General features: G+C 42.5%; 1 protein-coding gene across 1 annotated transcript in view; it reads left to right on the forward strand.

The window, feature by feature from the left end:
* Positions 1-7,323: 7,323 nt before the first annotated feature.
* The window catches only part of LOC114639402 (calcium-activated chloride channel regulator 1), a 29,309-nt gene continuing 12,296 nt past the window's right edge, over positions 7,324-24,336 (forward strand). The window contains exons 1-6 of the mRNA XM_028788154.1: positions 7,324-7,508; positions 12,546-12,686; positions 13,156-13,303; positions 15,581-15,686; positions 21,920-22,100; positions 23,877-24,095. Coding sequence (XP_028643987.1) covers positions 7,347-7,508; positions 12,546-12,686; positions 13,156-13,303; positions 15,581-15,686; positions 21,920-22,100; positions 23,877-24,095 — 957 coding nt within the window. The 5' untranslated portion in view covers positions 7,324-7,346. The remainder of the gene's footprint in view (positions 7,509-12,545; positions 12,687-13,155; positions 13,304-15,580; positions 15,687-21,919; positions 22,101-23,876; positions 24,096-24,336) is intronic.

Raw genomic sequence — 24,336 nt, forward strand, 5'->3', positions numbered from 1 at the left:
AGAAAATTATACAGTCTAAAACGTGTGCTCTGGGAATCTGATTCTGGTCCCATGAGTGTTATTTTATGACTGTAAATTGTAGATAGGTGGTTGCATTGCAAAATAATTCTGACCTGTGCAGTAAAGTTTAAATTCATGTACCTCCCTTATAGCGACAGAAGTCAGGTTTGCTTTTGTGTGTGCATTACTCTCAATATTCTTTATAATAAAAAAAAAAACAGTCTGGCTGGGCAGTGGTGATGCATGCCTTTAATCCCAGTACTTGGGAGTCAGAGGCAGGTGGATTTCTGAGTTTGAGGCCAGCCTGGTCTACAGAGTGAGTTCCAGGACAGCCAGGGCTACACAGAGAAACCCTGTCTCGAAAAAAAAAAAAAAGTCTGAACCTGTTCTCAAAATATTTTAAGGCAGAGATATAACATTAAAGTTAATAAATAAAAATAAATTAAAGTCTGGAGGTGGTCAGGTGAGTCTTAATATTTTGAGTTTTGGAGCCCATATAAACAATACTTTCCTCTAGAGCAGACTGTATTGGTCAATCCTCTATATTTTTTCTGAGTAATTAATATCAAAACCAATCTTGAGTTAAAGGATTTGCACGATGAGTAGTGTGCACCTGTCCTATCAAAGTGCACCTGTCGTATCAAAGTGGCAGTTGAGGCTGACATAAATCCCACCATCTAAAAGAGTGCAACAATGAATCTCTTAGGCTGTGAGAGACCATTAGCAACCCATTTCAATGCAAATTCAGCAAAATCCTCACATCAAGGCAGGGGAATATTAACAGGTAGAAAAACATAAGGTGGTGTGAGGTGGAACCTCAGGGTTGTAATTTGCAATGTTGAACATTTCTTTAGGTCCTTCTTGGTGATTGGAGAGTCTTCAGTTGAGAATTCTTTGTTTAGTTCTCAGTCCTACTTAGAAGGAGGAAGGGACCCGGGAGGGAGAGAGAAGGGGGAGGGAAAAAGAGGGGCAGGATAAGGTGTAGGAGGAGATGGGAGAAGTACAGAGGGTCAGAAAATTGAACGGAGGTGTGTAGCAGTGGGGGATGGGGAAATGGGGGTGGCCACTAGAAAGTCCCAGGTACCAGGAAAACAAAAGACTTCCAGGATCCAATGGGGATGACATTAGCTAAAATACCCAAGAAAGGGGAGAGAGAACCTATAGAGACTATATCCAGAGGTTAGTCAAGGCCCCCAGTTGGGGGATGAGGGCCACTCAACCATCTCAAAAATATTAACCCAGAAGTGTTCCTGTCTAAAGGAAATTCAGGGACAAAGAGTGGAGCAGAGACTGAAGGAAAGGATATCCAGAGACTGCCCTACCTAGGGATCCATCGCATCTGCAGACACCAAACCCAGGCACTATTGCTGGTGCCAAGAAGCACTTGCTGACAGGAGACTGGTATGGCTGTCCCCTGAGAGGTCATGCCAGAACCTGATCAATACAGATGAAGAAGCAAGCAACCAACCATCAGTCTGAGTGTGGGGACCATAATGGGAGTTAGGAGAAGAACTGAAGGAGCTGAAGGGGTTTGCAACCCCACAGGAAGAACAATATTAACCAACCAGACCCCTCAGAGCTCCCAGGGACTAATCCACCAACCAAGGAGGACACATGGAGGGACCTATGGCTCCAGTTGCATATGTAGCAGAGGATGGCCTTGTTGGACATCAGTGGGAGGAGAGGCCCTTGGTCCTGTGGAGGGTTGATGCCCCAATGTAGGGGTATGCTAGGGTCGCTGAGGCAGGAGTGGGTGGGTGGGTGGGGGAGCACCCTCATAGAAGCAAGGGGAGGGGAAGGGGGGTTTGGAGATGTGTGGGTGGGGGAGATTTTGTTTGAGCATCAATAATGAAGGTAGCGTGTCTGAGGACAATCCATAGATAAACATAGATTTCTCAAGGCGATGGGGCTGATCTGGTTCTAAAAGGGTTAATAAAACTTTTACTGTAGAAGTCAATTTTCTTAATGACACTATGGCAGCATCTAGGCTGAGAATATCAAACAATGGCTTCAATTTAGTTGTAATTATTTTTAAGGGAGAACAAATCCAAGTGATATTTTTATAGACGTTTTTGAAAACCATTTAGATTTTTTAAATAAAAGAACATCTTAATGAATCACACTCTTGTCAAGCCTGAAAGCCCAGCACAGCAGCTGTGAATCCCAAAGACCCCTTTAGTTGGTTTTTACGGTATTGAGGGAAGGCCTAGGGTCAGGTATTGCGGTTGGAGCCATTCAGGTTTACAGTATTCTGTTGCCTTTCTTTTCAAGTCAGATTCCTTCTCCAAGGTCAAGTTCTCCTCCTCTGATTCATTACTATCTTCTCCTGAGATACTGTCCCTGTGCTTTTCTATCAAGAAATAAACATTGTTCTTAGATCCTGAACGAGACATCAATAAAGGAGTCTCTTCAAGACGGGGAGCAGAGGGCTCCCGAGTGGACCAGAGCTCGCCATCATCTGCCGACGTCTGCTTAAGAGTATTCTAGACACCAGGTGCAGTGAGAGGCGCGTCCTTCCCTCCATTCTCTGTAAACCAGCTCTTAATATCTATTCCTGCCGTCTCCCGTGTTTCAATATCTGAAGTTTCTTGGTCCAGGGAACCAAGGGCTGGCTGGCTGTACAAGCTGGAGAAAACCAGTCAGCTGACTAGTGCTATCCTAATTTCCTTTTTCCTAAGTATATGTTTAGTAACACCCAAGAAAAACCTTGTGTCCTTACCTTGTTCCATTTTGGTGGAGTCAATGCTTAGCAGGAAGGAGCCTCCGCCCAAAGCAGCAGGCAATATACAGGATCAGCCTTCCCAGTCAATGGGGGCCTCCACCCATGCTGGCAGGAGCTTTACAGGGTCAGCCTTCTCAGCTGAAGGGAAGCCTCCATCTACAGTGGCAGACGCTTTGTTGGCTCAGCTGTTGGCTGACGGGCAACTGGGCGAACTCAACTCCAAAGGCTCAAGTTCCTTGTCCTGCTCTACTCAAAACAATAGGGGCTTACCTCCTCAGGTCCCTGTAAGGGCACCAGATGCCAGTGACTGGCTTTGGTATCCATGTGGTGGGTAAACTGAAAAAGGCAGCAGTTGGGGGTCAGTGCTTAGAGACAAGACGCTGATCGGGGTGAATCCAGATACCTACAGGGGCTGCTGAGGAAGGTATCCAGCGGTTACAGAAGCTGATCAGTAAACTTTCTGAGGGAACAAAGCTTCATTTACTAGAGCTGGCACTCTCTGTGGCCAGTGGAAAAAACTACAAACTCTTTTAACTCCTTGGGACCGACGAGAAAAAGAAGGAAAAAGAGAAAATTCACACATGTACACACACACACACACACACACATATATATACACACACACATACAGACATATATATGTGTGTGTATATGCATATATGTGTGTGTATGTACACACACATACACGCACACAGAATGGTTAGCGCAAAGCTCCAGCAAGGAGGTTTTAAGCATTCCACACATATATACACGAATACACACAATCGGTGGATGGAAGGAACAATGTTTCAACCCCCATTCACACAAACTTTGCACATACACACATAGTCGAGACAATGTTCCAGCCATACTATACTTTATTCTTTCTTCCATAGCTTGTATAACCCAGCAAAACCTTTCAATATACAATTACAATGTGATTACATTTTAGTTTTTTTCTAGTGAAGGATTAGTGAAAAAAAAAAAAACCAGTGTGTTTTCCAGTACCTTTACAAGAAGTAACATTATATACTACAGGTAAGGAAACCAAATTATTCTAAAAAACAACAACAAAAAAAAATCCACATACACTCATAACCAAGTGACTTGTTGTAGATTAACAAAGTGTGAACAAGCAAGGCAGTTTTCTCAGCCGGCTTCTCTTACTGGCAGGCAGCAATTTGTGTTTACAGAGAAAGAAGTAATTATTTTATTATTGATCTTTAAAAGTAATCTTGTAAGAACCTTAAGAGAATCACAAATCTAATCTTTTATATAAAAGCCAGTCATATCTACCTTAAACCCTCAAAATGTACATCAATTCATCAGCAATTATGAATAAGTCACATCAGGAAGCTGAGGGCAAACATGGGTGTAAGAAATCAATCCTCACCAGTCCAGCCTCAGTGAGAGTCAGGTCAGCCAGTGCTGCCATTGTTCTTGTTCCCTGACCACAAACGGTCCCTAGCTTAACTAATAAGAGTGTGCCTTTCCGAACTTCACATTGTTCCCTAAGATTTTTTTTTAACATCAAATCTAGTAGTAAAAACATCTCAGTATAGCTTCACTAACAATTTTATTTTTCCAAGTGTTTTCTAAGGGTGGTGATCTACATCTCTAAGTTCTTCTCTAGGGTGGTGATAGAGTCACTAATCTGCTCCTGCAGCAATACCTGAAAGAGATCAAGCGTTAGTACTGTGAATGCCAGAGATACTGGGGGACTAGAAGCCCCCTTAGAGTTTTCCTAGAACTCTTAGATTAAGAGGGATGTGAGGGCAGCAGGCAGAGCAGAACTCCATAACAGCATGGAGTCCTCAGGACTCACAGTCCTCAGGGCCATGCCACACCAAGGCCACCCATGTAACCAGTAGGCTGCATCTCATGAGTTCTAAAGTCATTTGTCATTACACCTGCATGGCCCTCAGCAGAACTCCTAGCCTTTCCCAAGGGCCCTCAGCTTAGCAATCTCTACTGTGTGACAAGACCCACTTTAATTGCTGTTTGTCCGTATATAAGTACATACATACATACATCTGTTTGTGCACGTAGATCTGGTCCTGTGTCTCAACCTGGAGGTCTTGTGCTTCACTGCCTCAGTGTCTACAGTTCTTTGCTGGAGTTTGTTAGCAAGCATCCTGTCTAAGCATCTTCAGTGACTGATTTTATAGCACTCTCCAACTCTGCCTTGAGTGATACTGTTTTGTACTCTGTGTGGCTTCTGTAAACCCTTGGTGGCCATTCTGAAATACATAGCTATAGGTATATATAACTATGTGAAGTTCAGCATGTGATCTCAGAGCTAACATTAGTAATTAAGACTGAGATTACAGAATCTGTGATTGTTAACAACCGTTGTCTCAAGACAAATCAGGACAACTTGACAAACTGTATCTGGTAGAGTTGATGTAGCTTGTCAATCTAATTCTATTGAGTAACCGTTAACATTTCAGACTGAAACCGATGTAGCTGTTTATGGTTTTGATAGCACAGTTACAATAACGCTCTGACTTCATATGTTTTAGGCAATAATGATTAGTCAGCAACCTGAGATTCTATGAATGACTGAACTTGCCCTTCTCAGCTTGCACACACACACACACACAGGCAACCTCTTTAATTATAGTATTGGAACAGAATATGCTGAGAGTGAATCTGAGCAGTTTAAAAAGGGCTCCTCCTAGAGAACACAGCAGATTCATCTTAGTGAATCTTCAGGTTTTCCGGGTTCCATTTGCCCGCTAGATCCTTGGTCACATGCTCACCTCAGTCGTGATCCACTACTTATAGACCCCAGAGTCCCCACCACCATAGGACAATCAGATGCTTTTTGCAAACACTGACTTCTTAAACCCCAGGAAGGCTCTTGAAAGGCTTGGTGTTCTCTTCACACAACTGATGGAGGCAGTGGATAACACAGGCAGGCGGGGGCGGGGGGAGAGGGGCGGGGGGAGGGGGTAGGGGGAGGGGGGTGGAGGTGAGATCTCATGTTGGAGATGAGCAGGAAGCGAATATTTATCCTTACTCCAATGACTGGTTTATTACAGGGAAGGTTTCCTAGTCTAGCTCTTTATAGGACATGTCCCCAAGGAGGGGCAGGGACTGCTGTAGGCTGGCTTGCCTGGTCTCCCACTGGATGGCAGTGGCCAATTCAGTAGCTTCCATTTCTCCATGACTGTTGCCCTTCCTCTACTTATAATATGTGATTAACTCTCAGATAGACCCTAAACTTACCTGTGGGCCTGTTTTCTGGGGGTGGGGGGAGCAAAGCTACAGTTTGGAGACAGATATTTTAGAATCTATGTGTGTGGGGGAGTATAGATATAACTGACTCTGAGTGTGTGTGCGCGCACACGTACATGTGCTAAGGCATGCGGTTAGAATTCAGAAGACAACTTCCAGGGGTCTTCTTTATTCTATCACCATGAGTGTTCCAAGGAACAAATGCAGACTGTAGGTTTGACAGCAAGCCCCTTTCTTTATACACACAGTCATCTCTCTGGCCCCAAATCTCAACCTTGTATTTGTGTGTCTGATAAATGTGTTCATCTTTTCATATGAACGAGCACTTTGAATCATCTGGACAAGAACTTTAAACCTCTACTTTAATCCTTCGTCTTCAATTGTTTCATATGGAAAGTACTAACTTAGTTGTTTTGAGCCGAATGTCAAAGAGAATGGACAGACAAGGTAAGATGGATGATTGTGTCTGTCTGCAGATCTAATGGACGAAAACTATCTCCAAGTGAATTGAAGTCAGGAGCAATGGCAGGCCACTTTGGGCTTTCTTCTGAAGTTTGGTAAGCTTGAAAGAATCTATGGGGTAGCCGACCCTCCATAATTTGTGTTTTAGATTGACATAATTTCAGGAAAATAATTCCATGCCATTGGTTTAAACTTTACTGACTGGTAGAAGACATGGGGTAGAGAAGCAAAGCGGGGCCTGAGGGAACTGGGGACCTGAGGGAATTGGGGGCCTTAGGGAACTGGGGGCCTGAGGGAACTGGGGGGCCTGAGGGAACTGGGGGAAGTTTGTTTTGCAAAATAAAATAGAAGTTTTACCTCTTCTTTCTGCTGTGAAGTATTTAGAAACATCTGAACTACTCCATGATGCTTTGGGTGTGTATGGGATGGAGGGAGCATGCTGGGGATGCTGAGGAGAAAAGTGGAGTTCACCAAGAGAGAGAACGGGCATGGCTCCTTACAGGAAACTAAAGCTCACTTAATGTACCAATGTCAAGCTGGGAAGGTGGGGTTCAGGGGTGGAGGTGGGCGGGTCAGTGTCCCTAACTAGACAAATATTTGTAAGTAAACAGATACTCCAATGGACAACCTGCTTTTCCTGGATGAGTCTTTCTGGGGAGCCAGATTAGGATCTCTCAGCCTTGCTTAAACACCTGGCACAGCCGGAGACAAGCCCAACATTCCTTTTCATCAGAAACACTTAAAAGTACACAGTTTGGTATTTCAACAATACTTCCTATTATACTATAGACAAATGTGGTAAAGAACCATTTAGGGTCAAGAGGTTAAAGGCCTATAATAAATCACCTCCAATAAGTTGAGAAAACTACATCTGTCTTGTGTGTATATATACAGGAGTGAAGACACTTCTACAGCCAACCCTTTCCAGAGGGAAAGCGCCAGGATGGGATCTTTGAAGAGTCCTGTCTTCCTCTTGATCCTCCACCTTCTGGAAGGGGTTCTGAGCAACTCCATCATCCAGCTGAACAACAATGGCTATGAAGGCATTGTCATTGCCATAGACCATGGTGTGCCTGAAGATGAAGCCCTCATTCAGCAGATAAAGGTATGTTCCTGCGGCAACTACCTATGCTCTGGTAAGTCCTAACTAGCTAACGCTAATCTAATCCTCAACAGGAATAAACCTGTGATAAAGGAAACCTGATTCTTCTTGCTCTAGTTGCTTACGTCTGAATCTCAGATTCCTTAACTAGAAAAGGAAAACAATAACTCTTCACCCACTAGGATTTTTATGAGAACCAAGGTAAGCATAATGCACATAACTCCAAGCTAGCTGTGCTGTTGGCACTTAACAAATGACAGGTGTATTTACTGACGGAACATTGTCACTAAAGCCTACTTTGCTCTATACAAAGGCAAATTCAGCTGTATTCAGCAGATATTGGTAACTACACAGCAGGTAATTTATTTGCAGGATGTAACCACCAGCACATATTAGACCCTGATTTTATTCTACTTTTAACTAACTTGTGATGGTAAATAGGAACCTGAGGTTTCTAACTTAAGGCTCTAGCTTAAAGATGACCCTTCCAGTGTGCAGAGACTCTACATCTTTCCAACCTGGAAGCAGAGGGTCAGCTCAGGGCTACTGCAGGTGAGGGCGGGAGGAGGTGGGAGTGGGAGGAGGGGGAGGGGTTCACCTTGTCTCCTCTTCTTGTCCAGGGAGAGCTGGAAGAGTCATTCAAAGGTCATCAGGTAGAGGGGTGAGAGGAGGTCTTCTAGAACAGTAAAGGGCTAAAATTAAGATGGAAACACTTTCTAACAGACCATCCAGAGTCGCCAGTCTGCCCATAGTATATCTAGGGCAGACTGTATATCAGCACTGTGGAATGAGTCAGTGTCCTGCTCTGTAAAATGGGTTGATAACAAGTAGCTCTTCTACAGAGCTTTCTGAGCCACATATGAAAAATACACAGCAGCACCGAGGACATAGTCCGAGCCTAATGGACTGTAGCTGCTGTCCCTGCGTCTGTTACCTTTTGTCTCCCTGCTGCACTTGAGCAGTAGTTTTAATTTATTGTATTTTCAATTTTTTTACATTTTTATTTGTTATTCTGTTTCACATATTAGTTTAACTTTGTTTACTCACTTCATTATTAGGCAACATGTTATCTTTAGTTTTGCTATCATTTTTAAAGTTAGTTTCCTTCTTTGACAATTTCATGATGTATATAATACATTCTGATTAGTAGCACACACACACACACACACACACACACACACACACACTGCCTTCTCTCCCATCTCCATCAGCATACTCTCGTATCTAACAGCCTCTTTCCTGGGTTCATGACTTTTAGTCTTGTTTAGTGGCACACTTAGTGGCAATCTGTGTGACAATTGGATGGGAATTATTCATGGGACCCTGGTGAGGTCATCAATGGGCACATAAGTAAAGGCAATAACTGCTCTGTCTCTGTCTCTGTGTGTCTCTCTGTGTGCCTCTCTGTGTCTCCTACCCCTCCTTTCCTTCTCCCTCTCCCTCCCCCCCTCAGAATCTATCTAGCAAACAATTGGGCAGTGAGGGTTAGGGCTCCCTGAACCCCTTCTCCATTGGTGACCCTCTGAAAACAAGTTCCCAGAACAAGAATCCAGAAGACTCTTCCAATGATGCTTCATGAAGCAAATTCTGGAAAGTGGAGTTTGAGCAAAGAACTATCTTTGTCTGTCAGGAGTTCCTGGCTAGACTATTACTCAAGCAGGGCGTGGAGGATGGAGGGATGATGCAGCTTCCTAGGAAGTCCCGTACCTACCCAAAAGGCCATCAGACTATCTTCAGTACAGGGAAGTTCGTTCATGCCTGAAATTGAGCAGTCATCGGGAACCTAGAGTGAGACTTTGATTGCCACAGCAAAAATGAAATAGAAATAAGTCAACAAAAGGGAGAGAAACATGGCTGATTTGTTTCTGTCTGTCTCCAGCCAATGTGTTTCAGGGATGAGCCAGGAAAGCATGGCACATTATCTCTAATGACAGCAACGTGGAGTTCTGGGAAGCTTCAGAGCACTTGCCCTCACTATCTTTGGTAGATTTCCTCCTGAAAAAAAAAAAATATCTATTTCTCACCACAGTTGTTAAATTAGCTTGCCAAAATGAGCAATGACTGAGCCGTGCGAGCTAAGCTGGCTTTCCCTACTCCTTCTGAGCAACAAGTACACAGCTTAGTAAAACGGAGTCCTGAGGGCCAGCTTAGTAAGAGCCAGCTCCTCCTACCTGATGTCCCAGGTCTGAAGAGTTCAGCGACCCCCACCACCACTGCTGTTCTCCCCTTCAAGCTCTGCTTCAGTGACTTTCCTTCTGAGGGGCCCTTGTTGGGACAGAGCTCCTGAGTCAGCAAGACAGAGTTCTAGGGTCTCCCACCTGTGTGTGTATGGAGTAAGGGTACTATAGTGACTTTGTATACCACTCCTGGACCTTGTCAACACTGCTACTGTCCCATGCTGAGGCCTTAAGAGGAGATCCCACAGATGAAATTCTCTGTTTCTCTCTCTCTCTCTCTCTCTCTCTCTCTCTCTCTCTCTCTCTATTTTGCTCTGTCTCTGTTTCTCTGTCAGTCTCTGTCTGTCTCTGTCTCTCTCTGTTTCTCTCTCTCTCCATATATATATGTATATATGTATATATGTGTATATATATGTATATATGTATATACATATATATATTTCTCTGTCTCTGTTTTTCTCTGTCTCTCTGTCTCTCTCTCTCTGTCTCTCTCTCTCTCTCTCTCTCTCTCTCTATATATATATATATATATATATATATATATATATATATATATATATATATACATACATACATATATATATTTCTGTCTGTTTTTCTCTTTCTCTGTCTCTGTCTCTCTGTCTCTCTCTCTCCACACACACATATATTTCTCTGTTTCTCTCTGTGTGTCTGGGTCTCTTGTGTGTCTCTCTGTGTGTCTATCTGTCTCTGTCTGTGTTTCTGTTTCTCTCTGTGTGTCTGTCTTTCTCTGTCTCTATTTCTCTGTCCCTCTCTTTATTTCTCTTTCTGTTTGTCTCTCTGTCTCTCTCTGTCTCTATTTCTCTGTCTCCCTGTCTCTATTTCTCTTTGTCTGTCTCTCTGTCTCCCTGACCCTCTCTGTCTCTCTATCTCTGTTTCTATCTCTGTCTTCATTCTCGTTCCCCACCCCACCCTGACCCAAAACTTGTCCAGAACACAAATAAGAATGGAGTCTTCTGTGGTGTCTCTCAGTGTACAGATCCCAGTTCCTAACTAGCTCAGTGCTAGTATCCAACTTTCACTCATCAATAATTTGCTCAGTCAATCAATCAGCCTTTTATTGATTTATATAACAAATATTTGCAAAGCAACTATGTTATATCAGGTGCAGGGATCCAGGAGCCAGCTATGTTCTGTGTTTGTCCTTAGGGAATGTTGGGCCCATCCAGTATGACCACCACACACACCCTTCTGTCAGCCAGAGTTTAAATGTCTGTGTGGATATGATGTCACACTCTCAGAATGCAGAACAGATGGCACATGCCTCTATTAAACCATGTAGACAAGAGAGTTTACTTTGTGATACTTGCACTTCATCTCGGTGAGCATCAGTCATACTTCGTGAGTAGAATTGTAGTCAGGTGTTCAAGCACAGTCATGTTTATACCCAACCATCAAGCATTTGCTGGTTTTAATTTTAAAACAAAGTTGTGGTTTTTTTGGAAGAAAGATAGCATGTTAAATTCTCCCAGTGGCTGTTAAAATCTGGGCTTTGGGGGATAGACATGCAACGCACTAAGCATGCTTTCTAAGTTAGAAAGGGAATCGTTCTTGCCACTATTTGAAATGGGGGGAGTGGAAGGCATGAAGAACATGAGTAAATTCCCCAAATTTAGCCACAGAGATGGGAAGGGGCAAGACTCAGCTTTGCATTGGAAGCTGAATATGATGTTCCCGCACAAAGATGGGCAGTCCTCCTCCATGCCTTTTCCCTCTGAGCACAGTCTCCACGTGAGGTCTGCTACAGCCAGGACTCTGATCCTACTTGTAGTGAGCCCTCCTTCCTGTGTTACCATTTTCCCAAGTAGCAGCTACATAATGGAATAATTCCTGTTCAGACAGACAGACAGACAGACCTCATGCCTATGTTCCCATTCCACTTTAAGTTAAATAAGCATTTCTTAACCTGCCGTCTGTGGTCACTGACTCCGATTTCTCACCTCACTGTCCTGATTCCACTCCCCACAGCACTGCTATCTCCCCTCTGCAGACAGGGCTCACCCAGTCATATACATGGCAAGGGACACTTCCTGGCTTTAATCTCATCACTTCTGTTGTCCTTTCTGTGAACTGAGGCTCATCGCCTGCACGTCTCGGAGCACCAGGGTTCTTTTCTTTCCTTGACAATCCTCAGTCTCAGTCCTAGCTGGCACAATGCCTTCTTTCCACAGCATCATCTGCACACCCGGTCACAGTGCACTCCAGGGAGCACTGCTGTTCCTTCATTTCTGAGAGATAAAACTATGTACAATTTGAAAATACCAAATGATGCTGTTTCCTTAAATCTAACTCTTAACACTATACTAAAATGAATGTTACTTTAACATGTAATATTCTATTTAGCTTAACTGTTATGAGATTCAGCAGATATAAGGTTTCATTTCTTTCCATCATTGTGTGCTGAGACGTGGAAAATTGTACCCCCCAGTTCTCAGTTTCTCTGAGTTTTATTTTATGGTCAAGGGATCAAATGAATTGAAGGCACCAGATGACAGTATGAATTTGTGCTAAGAAAGCATTCTTCTTAGTGTCACATGTGTGATGTCATTTGTGAGGTAGTCACAACATTTCCAGGCTATAAGTGGTGAAATCTGAGCTTATATTGGGAAGTGTCTAATGCTCTCAAAAAATGGTTAAGCCAGGATGAGCATCTGCCTCCAGAGTCTGTGTTGCTTACCATTGCCCTGTGGTGTGATCAACACTCATAAAGATTGCTTGCTGTTATTAAGAAAGCCATGTCCCCTGCCTAGCTATACTTCTGAAAGGAAAATCCAGATGCATCTTGAAATGACTCATAACTCAATCTGTCCTCAGTGATGTTAAGTGTGCTCTCTCCTCCCAGGACATGGTGACTCAGGCCTCTCCATACCTGTTTGAAGCCACAGGGAAAAGATTTTACTTTAAAAATGTTGCCATTTTGATTCCTGAGAACTGGAAGGCAAAACCTGAATATACGAGGCCAAAACTCGAGACCTTCAAAAATGTGAGAACAAATTATTTTTGAAATCTATTTTCTTTTGTGGTTTACTGGTTGTTTGTTCTGCTTGGTGGTTGTTTGGTTGTTTGGTTGTTTGGTTGTTTATTTGTTTGTTTGGTTGGTGGGTTGGTTGGTTGTTTGGTGGGTTGGTTGGTTGGCTGGTTGGTCGTTTGGTGGGTTGGTTGTTCAGTTGCTTGGTTGTTCAGTTGGTTGCTTGGTGGCTTCTTTGTTTGGTCGTTTGATTAGTTGGTTGGTCGTTTGGTTGGTTGGTTGGTCGGTTGGTCAGTCGTGTGGTGGGTAGGTCAGTCATTTGATCACTTGGTTGGTTGGTCAGTTGGTTGTTAGGTAGATTGGTTGGTTAGTTGTTTTAGGAGAAATAGTAAAGAATGAAATGAAATTGTGGCAAAATCTACCTACTGCAAGTAAGGCCAATTTATTTGCAGAAATAGTATGATCACCTTTTATTGAATTTCAGGCTGATGTCCTTGTGTCAACAACCAGCCCTGTAGGTAATGATGAGCCCTACACAGAGCATATAGGAGCATGTGGAGAAAGGGGAATCAGGATTCACCTGACTCCGGACTTCTTAGCAGGAAAGAAGATGACTCTGTATGGACCACAAGGTATGGACTCAGCTAAATCATTCCAGTGAACGACACATAACACACCAATTATATGTTAAATACTGTATTCTCTTTCAAGTAAGCCTGTAGATGATAAAACACAAATGAAGCTAATGAAACATGGTTGTTCATTTAAAACAAAGAGTCAAGAGACATGCATTTCTGAACTATAGTTTAACATTGGTTTGCATGCCTGCACAGGTGTGGCATTTTAGCTTCATAAACTACTAGAGTGCCAGGCAAAACTGTTTGGCCTAAAGCATTAGATGTCTATGGATCTATGGGCTTCACCTGACTGAGTTAAATCGCCTTCCTGCAGTTCATATGCTAGCCACCAGATGGTAACAGTGTGCTTGGGCTCACCTGATTTGAGTTCCAGATTCAGCAGGATTTGATTACTGCTTTCATAGAATTCATGAGAGGCCCTCGTTCTTCGGTTTTAAACAAATCTCCAGGTAGGGCTGCACTGTGAACCAGGTTCTGCAGAGCATGCAGAGTCCTTGTGATCATCTCCCAAAACCTGTCTCTGTCTCTCTCCCTTTGTGCGTGCATATGTGTGGTGTGTGTGTGTATACACATGAGTTCATGTGTGCAGTAGTGGTGCACACCAGTAATCCCAGTACAGCTGAGGCAGAAGGATCCTGAGAATGAGATCAGCCTGGACTGCACAAGGAGACCCTTAAGAAGTCCAGTTCTTACAAAAATAAACTATCATGTCAATATTAGCTGTCGATTTTGAAGGAAATATTTAAAGTCCATGTATATGCTTTATACGCGCACGCACACACACACACACACACACACACACACACACGGTTAGTTATTGAATAACTAGTGTTCTTGAATACCGAGTGTTGAAAGAATGTCTAAAAAAAGATTAAAATGCTCCAGAATCAGTTTGGTTTTCTTAGGCAGGAGAAAAAGGCAAGCCCTGGTTCTGTGTGCCCAGCCCCCATATTATTATCACCGATTAGAGTGGTCTGAACCTTGTCTCTTTGTTCTATATTATTTCATTTTCATAACTAGAACAGAAGATTTCTGACCTATGGATCAATAAGTATGTGTTGAGTTAATTGATCTAAGTGTGCTATTCCAGTCCTGAGCTCACACAAGCCACCACAGCTGGGTATCATACTGTTCCCTTAAATGATTCCTGTAAAAACCATGACCCAAGTCTTTTGCCCTCAAAGTCTTCCGTTACCTTTCACAGACAGTCATTGCCTTTCCAGAGCTTGAAGGAAAATTCAGTGCAAACCCTAAGAGCAGAGCAGGAGACTGAAGTTGATCCTCAAAGTGTCCCTCTCACCTAGCTAGCTAAACTCAGCCCACCTTGAGTTATAATTCAGAAACACTAATATACACATAAGTCACTAAGAGTCATCCAAATATAACATACTTAATGGGTGGCTAATAACCTCTAGATATTATGTGCCCAGATACGACAGGAGATAAATCATATTGCCTATCTTCACAGAGATAAGTTTCGATGACAAAATGATGTCAAATAATGAGATTCAATGGAACTGCAAAGGAGGAGTACCTAGTCCTGTGTGAACATGTTAGGATGTCAGTTGGGTGGATCAAGGCTTGATTTTTTTCCCCAAATGCTTTGGAGACAGGATCTCAAAAAGAGTTGCCAAGGCTGGCCTTGAACTAATGATTCTTCTACTTTAGTCCCTTGAATAGCTGGAATTACAGGCCCTAGCCACCAGTCCTAGAGAGAAGCTTTATTTTTGAGAGAATAGCAGTTATTACCACTGTAGAGACTGTGAGAGATGCCAGCAAGAGAAAGCCTGTGGGGAAAAAAAAAGCCAGAGGCAGAAAGAGTCTGACTGGCCTACAGCAAAATCCTGAGAAATTTGTTGTGACGATAGAGCCCAAGAAGAAGAGTAGGAAACAGACTGGAGTGCTCAAGTATCACCCCACCACGCTGTCCTAAGGAGTTGGACTTAACCCTTGTGCTACAAGGCAGTTCTCTGATCCTGAGTGTCCTCCACAAGACCAAGCAGTGTGTGGTGGGGCAGCTGTCTGACCAGTGTATAAATAACTCCCTGGCTCTCAGGAATCACACCAAGGACACGCAAGAAGTCAAAATAGATACATGTAGAGAACTTCGTAGTTGTCATGTTAGGCCAGGCTCGGGAAATCAAGCTTCCAATTTTATTATTTAGAAATCTATAATGAAGCAAAGCAAAATAAGCATTTAGAGGAATGTTCTTTCTCATGCAGGGCTATTTCCCATTTATTATCTTCAGCTCTTGGACTTTTTTCTCCCAGACAGGGCGTTTGTCCATGAGTGGGCTCACTTCCGATGGGGAGTGTTTGACGAATACAACAACGAAGAGAAGTTCTACTTATCCAAAGGAAAACCCCAAGCCGTGAGGTATGTATCTTCTGACTTCGAGTCACCAAAACAATTTTAAAATGCAACAAAACTTTCCTTGAATTACTTTTAAAATACCAGTTTTCTGTCTCATTTTCAATCTCTAAGACACTCTTCTATGTTTCTACAAAATGACCACTTGTTTCTGACAAGTGGTTCTGTTAACCAAGTATCCTACTTTGTAAATCACTGCTAGGCTCAGTCTGCCAGGTACCTACCTCTGCTTGTCGTCTCTAGGTCACACAGGTCACATCCCAGAGTCACTTTGCTGACATGACCATATTTTACTTTGATTATTTAAATCTCAGCCAGTGGGCACCATTCCTACCGCCGTTGTCTGTATTTCCCACGTGTCCTTTCTGAGCTTCCCTGCCATTAGATACCAGATCCTTGCTTAAGAGCAAGGCTGTTTTGTACTCAGCGCTTTTGAGATCTAGAAATATCTATCAGCTTGTTCTCCCTTCCACAGCTGGGGAGCATATTGGACAACATGACTACCACATACCCTTAAAGAGAAAATTAACCAAAACATAATAATAATAATTCATAGTCCCTTATCTTCCAAACTTTTTAAGTATTTGTAAGCCCAGAAGTTATTCTTGTCATATGTTATATAAGATCTATGCAATCCAACAATCCGTGCCATATTTAATAGAGAAATGCTAGGGACAGTCTAATAGGGACAACGTCTGCAAGAAGACAAGAATGTGGTCACAGCTGTCTTGGTTTATTTGGGAGGTCATATCCAATTCAGTCGGGGCAAAGAAAGACCCCAGAGGGGAGGAGATAAGGGATGCTTACAGAGATGGTCGTTCCGCTCAGAAAACAGAAGATCATAAAGGGAAGAGAAGACTGTCAAGGGAAGTCAACAAAGAAACATGGTGCAAGGCGGGATATTGTAGATACTTTCCCATATATTAGCAAGAACTCATTCAAACATACAGTGGAAAACACTGTACTCAAGGTTGAAATTTGATGGGAAACACAGTAAGTAATGTAGAAGATAAATTTAAAGAAAACTACAAAATAATTCAAGAAGGTTTAAAAGAAAACCAAGGCAGGGAGGATTTCAATACATGGAATGTATAAAATCAAGTGAAGTTTCTTTACAAGTTTTATGAAATTCTAGTAAAAATATATATTTGTATCTCATTCAAAGATCTTCACATTCATTGAGTGAGATTATTTCTGAGAAAGGAGAGTAATAAAATGGACTTCACTTGTCAATTTTTAAATATATTTCAAGACTAAATTAAATAAAAATCATGCCTATTAACAGTAACTTATATACACAATAATTTAACAGAGTTTGAATAATAAATCTATGAGGAGAGGTAAAGTTTCCTAAGATAAAAAAAAAAATTAACTATGGAAAAAATTAACAGAATCTCTCCCAATTGGATAAACTTGTTAAATTTAAAAACCACACTGTACTAGCTAGGGTTGTTTCAGCTGGTCTTCTGTAGAAGTAGGTTCCAGCAAATGTGCTGGCCAGTAAAATGTAAGCAGGCAAAGAAGAGTGAGCATTCCTTCTTCCAATGTCCTTAAGTGGGCCTCCAGTAGAAGGTGTAGACTCGATTAAACCACCACACCTGGGTCTTGCTTTGTCCCAGGCTGTCCTTGATTCAGATCTGCTTGCCTCAATCTCTTGGGATTAAAGGAGTGTACTACCTTGCCTGGGCCTAAATTTCTCATGGCCTCTGTGCTTCAAGATCTCCATGCCAAGATCCAGGTCAGAGACTTGTGTCTTCTGGAATGTACAATCTAGAATTGGAGGGCTCACCTATGATACAGATCTTGAGGCTGGAAGACCTCTACAGACCAGCTGAAACAACTAGCTTTGTGGGATTGAGCAACTACTAGATCCTTGGACTTCCCATTCACAGCTGACCATTGTTGAGGAGTTGGACTACAGACTGTAAGTCATCATAACAAATTCCCTCACTATACAGAGACTATCCATAAGTTCTGTGACTCTAAAGAACTCTGACTAATACAGAAGTTGGTACCAGAAATGGTTCTAGAGGAGCAGAAGCAGAAGGATGAATCCTTTGTAAGAATCTGGAATCAGCTTAATAATTTTCCAGTACCTACAACTACTACTGAAACCTCTCCAGAGATTCTCTTTCCTGGGAATTTGGGGAATATTGAAGGCCTGGAGTGGAAACTATATTTCAAACTTAAAGACACTAATGTCTTTGATTATCTTCCTCCATCAATTGTAGCTGGCAATGAATTAGATGAACCAGTATACAAAATTTTCTACAATTTTGGGGGATAAACGGAAAATGATTTTGCTGGCTTGTTACTCTTAGTATCTCTGGACAAATTGATAAAGGAAAAGAATGAACTGTATGATAAAAATGAATGGCTCCAAGTGCAAAGAAGCAATCTAAAGGTTTCTAAGTGTGTCCTTGAAGAGAGTCTTCTCTCCAGCAGCCATAGAGCTCGAGATGCAGAAAATCAAACTGAAGGCCTCATTATAAGGTTGGCTGAATTACAGCGAAAATTCAAGTTTCAGCCTCAGAGGGTGCCAGCAGTTAAAGTAAGGGCATTGATTGGCAAAGAATGGGGTCCTATAACATGGGATGGGATGTGCGGGAGAACCCTGTTGAAGAGAATTTTGAATCTTCAAATTCTCAAGGGTTTACCCTACCCGAGGAAGTAGTACCCTTAGCCCCATCCCTTGAAATAATGCCTTTTTCACATGAGGAAATTAATCCCTCAGAGTCTGATAAACCAGTAATGACTTTCTCTGAAAATGCCTTACAATTGGATCTCATGGAGGCATTTCCTTAAGGGAGGCTCCATTCTCTGTGATAACTCTAGCTTGTGTCAAGTTGACACACAAAACCAGCCAGTACAGCTGACCCCTTGTCAGCTTGACACAAGCACATCACTATTAAGCCTCAATCCTCACTTTCTTATTCGTCCCCAAGACATAAATAACTTTAAAAGTCCTACAGTCTTTACAAATTCTTACATATTAAAATTTCAATCCCTTTAAAATACCCAATCTATTTTGAAATTCAGAGTCTTTACAATTCAAAGTCTCTTAACTGTGGACTCCACTAAAATACTTTCTTACTTCAAGAGGGAAAAATATCAGGGCACAGTCACAATCAAAAGCAAAGTCAAACTCTAATCATTCAATGTCTAGGATCCACTCATGATCTTCTGGGCTCTTCCAAGGGCTTGGGTCACTTCTCCAGCTCTGCCCTTTGTAGCACACATCTTCTAGGCTCCAGCAGCTGTACTCCACTGCTGCTGCTGTTCTTGGTGGTCATCTCATGACATCTCCAAAACACTGCTGTCTGCTGCTGCAACTGGACTACACTTTCACAAATGGCCTCTCATAGGCTCTTTTCATGGTGCTAAGCCACAGCTTCTCTGTATGACGCCTTCAGTCCTGGGCCTTCAACTGCTACTGAGGCTGCACCTTCTCCAATGGCCTCTCCTTGCCTATCACAATGGCAAGCATCAGCTGCTACCCCTTCATGTTTCAAAACCAGTACCACCTGGGTGACTCTTATACATTACCAAGTCTGGCTGCCAACATGAGGTACAATCATGTCTGCCTCTGGATCACAGCTTCTCTGAGCTCTCAGGAAACACTTCCCAGAAGATTTCACCTTAGTGATGCTGGTCTCTTCTTAATCACTGCTAATTTCTTAGCTCCAGCTAACCAGCATCAATAATCCCAGTAATACAAAGGTTTTGCTTTAGTTGTTCTGGTATCTTGTTAATCACAGCTGATTCTTCAGCCCCAGCTAACCAAACCCACACAATCTTCACAATCAAAATAGCAATGCCCTCATAAGAGTCTTTAACCTTCCCTCTAAAATTTCACAAGCTAGATCTCCATAGTTTACACTGTTCTCAACATTATCTCCCAAGATCCTACAGAACATCCCACAGAGCTCTTAACATCCCAATGGCTCGTCTAGCTCAAAGTTCCAAAGTCCTTCCATAGTCTTCCCCAACACATTGTCAGGTTCTCACAGGAATACCCTACTCCCAGTACCAATCTGTCTAAATGAGGGTTAGTATTCCTACACAAAACATTGTGATCAAGAAGCAAGCTGGGGAGGAAAGGGTTTATTCAGCTTACACTTCCACATTGCTGTTCATCACCAAAGAAAGTCAGGACAGGAACTCACACAGGGCAGGAACCTGGAAGCAGGAGCTGATGCAGAGGCCATGGAGAATGCTTCTTATTGAATTGCTCCCCTGGCTTGCTCAGCTTGCTTTCTTATAGAACTCAGGACTACCAGTCTAGGGATGGCACTGCCCACAATGGGTCTTCCCACCCTTGATCACTAATTGAGAAAACACCTTACAGCTGGATTTCATGGAGGCATTTCCTCAAGGGAGGCTCCTTTCTCTGTGATAACTCCAGCTTGTGTCAAGTTGACACACAAAACCAGCCAGTACACACACACACACAATGCAAATTATATATATCAGTGTACTAAAGTCTGAATTATTAACATTAATATATATGAATTATTAACAATATATCAAATTAATAAATATTAAGCTCAACTCTACAGGTAGTGAAAAGATCTTTCTGTATGTTCAGATCTCTGTGTAGTGAAAGTTTTTCCGTGTATTTAATAGTTCAATTGCAGTGATACATGACTCTTAATTTCAACACTCAGAAGGCTGAGGCAAGAGGATTTGGATTCAAGGCTAGCCTGGGCTACATAGCAAGGCCCAGTCTCAAAAAAAAAATTGAGGAAAGGCATAACTGAAAGAAAAAGGGAAAAATGGTGAGTGTCCATAAATTAAGGATTTTGTTTTACATAAACTAAATAGGGTGGAAAAAATGTGCTCACAAAAACAAAGCAATTCATGCTTTTAGGATGGCGGTCCTCACCATCTTACCTTTAGGGCACCCTAAGAACATTTGAAGCCAGTTGTGATGGCAGATACTTGTAATCACAGCCTGCTGGAGGTGGAAGCCTACGGGTAAGGGTTCAAAGCCATTGTCGGCTACAGAGCAGGTGTGAGGCAAGGCTAGGATACAAGAAAAAGGGAAAGAACAAAAAGTGAAGAAAAAAAATTGAAAATAAGTGAAATCCTAATAGAAACCTGTGGAAAGACTAGACTATATAATTCACAAAGGAAGAAATGAAAAATAACTAGTAAACATAGGAAATGGTCATATTTACTAGAAATGTAGATTCAGATTAGACAAGGATGATATCGTCTCCCCTTTGCAGGTTATTTCATGCAGCTGATAGGACCAGAGACAGAGCTTAGAGTCATCCATCAAACCCGACTCCACACAGACGACATGTGTCGACATGTGTCCGTTCTCCCATTCCCTCCTGTTTCTTGAGCAACTGATTTCATGTTTAAAGCTCCATTCTGAGCAAATGTTAGACAAGTCCTTTCAACAGATTTTTAAAATATGGTCAAATTTCCACGTGGAATTGGATGTGCTTGACACGTGTTTATGTTAGGTATCAAAAAAATTAAAAGAAAAAGTAAATTTAGTAATTTAGGTGGATTTATGTAATGTCAAAAAATGAAAAGTAGTAAAACTATGTTGTGCAAGAATGTGCTGTGTGTCTGTATGTTAAGATTTTAAATATTTACCTCTATAAGTTTTTTTTATTCAGGAAAAAAAAAGCACTGTTATGTTGACACAGAAAGTCTCTCAACAAGCCTATTTCTGATGGTGAAACTTTTTTTTTCTTCTCTTCGTAGTTTTTATGAGTTCTCAAGTATTCTTTTATGTTTGTATTATCTACTCAATTCTGTTGATTAAAAGGAAAACTTGGATAAAAGCATTCGACTTATAATAAAACCAATAAACATATAACACAAAAACTTAAATGTCAGTGAACATAAAATCACTTTTCAAAAACTTTTTAGAATAAAACAATTAGGACAAACACAGATGATGTCAGCAAGTCCTGTGGGGAAACTCCGAGGACTCCTGATTTCCTGGGAAGGGAGGAGCTTAGATTAGAGCAGTCTGTGGACTCCGATACTGAGTCATGCCCTTATGGTACTACTGTTGAACCTCCTCAGGTACTTTCTGGCAACAGAAATGACTTTGATGTAAACATACTGCTTTTGGTATATGAGAATATGTATATTCTTCTTGGTTTACTGAAAAAGAATCATAGAGAAGGTCAACGGAAGCCAGAAATTCCGGGTGAGTGGCAGGCCCTTTAAGATAGTCACATTTGCTTACGCATTTAACCTTCATGTATTTTCAGATGTTCAGCAACCATTTCTGGTAAAAACCAAGTGCGTCGGTGCCAGGGAGGCAGCTGTATCACTAACGGGAAGTGCGTAATTGACAGATTAACAGGGCTGTATAAAGAAAACTGTGTATTTGTACCAGATCCACACCAGAACGAGAAAGCGTCCATCATGTATAACCAAAATATCAATTCCGTAAGTGCCTTCTTCTTTCCCCTGTGCTTGTATAAATCCAGTGAGCCTGGTTTGGTTTTGGTTTTGCCCAGATGTTCCAAGGGAAGAGTGAGTTTTAAACATACTACTAACTTTAGGGGGAAATTAGCAGCTGATTCTCCCCTTGTTGGGATAAGCTAGGTTGCAGAAAACAAACATATAGACCTCTTGCTGTGTGTCACACTGGGCCAAATCTTGAGGAAGCAAAATTTAATGTATCTGTCGGGTTTATAGTCCAAATTACAGATTGATGATAAAGGAGTTTGTTGACATACATACATGGCACTCTAAGACCATGGAGGACTGAAGGGACATTCTGTCGGAGAGGGCTAGACAATGAGGAAATCATTTGGGAAGTGAATGAAGGCAGGTTTACAAAGCAGGTGATGGGGAAAGAACTTCCTGGTAACAAATCCTGAGCAAAGGGAGAAGAAAGCAGGCAAGTCTGAGAGCCAATAGGACAGAGTAAGAGAAAATAAAGACTTAGACTACACAGCCAGAAGAAGGTGGGAGAGTGAAGAAAAATCTGCAGTTTGTCACTGCCATTTGCTACTCAAAGCCACAAGGCTTACAGGGTGTAAGTGATCACAACTCACACAAAGGGTCTTGTAGGGCTAAGGTGCTATGGCTTACATGGTAAAGTGCCCTCTGAGTGAGCTCAGAGGACCTGACGTCAATCCTCAGAGCCTGTATAACAAGCCAAGGGTGCCAGCACTGAGAGATGGAGATAGGTGGGTCACTGAAGGTCATTGCCAGCCACTTTCATCAAAGAGGTGGATTTCAGATTCACTTCGAAATCCTGTCTCAAAATACTGGAGGTGGAGGTGACTGGGAGAGACACTTAACATTCACCTCAGGCTCCACACAGGCACATGCGTATGAGCATCCACACACGTCTGCACACACAATACACACAGAGCACCACAGACGGTATAAATATAAAAAGTCTTATATAATAAAGTAAAAGGGAAGGGTTCTCAAACAGCTGTGGGGCAAACAAACTGGAGAAACAGCAAGATCAGGTAAGCCATGACCTCATCGTGAAGGAAAGAGCATGTGGACTCAGATGATGGCAACTTCATTGAGCTTGGGGGATGGAGGGGATTACAAACTGTAAATAGGAAGGAAGGTCTAGCTCTTGGTTGTTTTGTAAAGGGAGTAAGCAGAAAGGTTCTGGTTTCTTGACCTGGGTGACTAGGGGTGTAGTACTGACATCAAATAGGAAATGTGCAAGGGTGCGGAGAAGCATCCAGGGAAAGTGATGGTGTCGTTATGGAGATGTGGTTTCTGAGAAATCAGATCTGCAGATGAACTCTAGGGAGAGCTGGGATGATGTGTGTTCAAGGTTGAACACAACATGTTGCTTAACGGGTTTCAGAAAGTAAAGGAACGGAGCTTGTCGGTGGCGTGAGGATACAGAGACAAGACTGTACAGTGAGAGGGATACTGAAGAGTGTGGGGTGAAGAAAGGCGACATCTTGGGTAGAGAACGTGAGGAGGAAAGGAAGCCACCTGACAGCAGGCAGGCCTTCACTGTGGAACAGCACGAAAGGTCCAAAAAGGCCGAAGACAAGGCTTGAGACAGACTGCAGATCATGATTTTCCCAGGAGCGCTGTGCACCACTGTGAGACTGAGCCATGGTCATGAGCCATCAGAGGAGCCTGGGAGTGGAGAAACTGGAGGATTGCTTTGCTAGATATTTTAATGAATATATTGATTGCTGTTATATGTATGATTCATTATATTGGCAATTTCAGGTGGTTGAATTCTGTACAGAAAAAAATCACAATCAAGAAGCCCCAAATGCCCAAAACCAACGATGCAATCTCCGAAGCACATGGGAAGTCATCCAGGAATCTGAGGACTTCAAGCAAACCACTCCCATGACAGCCCAGCCACCTGCACCCACGTTCTCATTGCTGCAAATTGGACAGAGAATTGTGTGCCTAGTTCTTGATAAGTCCGGGAGCATGCTGGTAAGCTCACCGAGCCTTCATCTTTGAGATGTGGATCATAGGGGTGTGCGTGATACCATCTGGACCACAATTTGGTCTTGGTAGAGAACAAACACAACAGGAGGGTCTAACCCGGCAATAGCTTTGTCATTGGAAATGGCCATCTTGGGCTGGAGAGATAGCTCAGCTGGCAAGGTGCTTGCCTTGCAAGCATAAGGACATGAGTTCAAGGCCCCACACTTACCTGTGATTCCAGTGCTGG

This window comes from Grammomys surdaster, unplaced genomic scaffold (genome assembly GCF_004785775.1).
Source record: "Grammomys surdaster isolate TR1022 unplaced genomic scaffold, NIH_TR_1.0 125702, whole genome shotgun sequence".
Lineage (NCBI taxonomy): Eukaryota > Metazoa > Chordata > Mammalia > Rodentia > Muridae > Grammomys > Grammomys surdaster.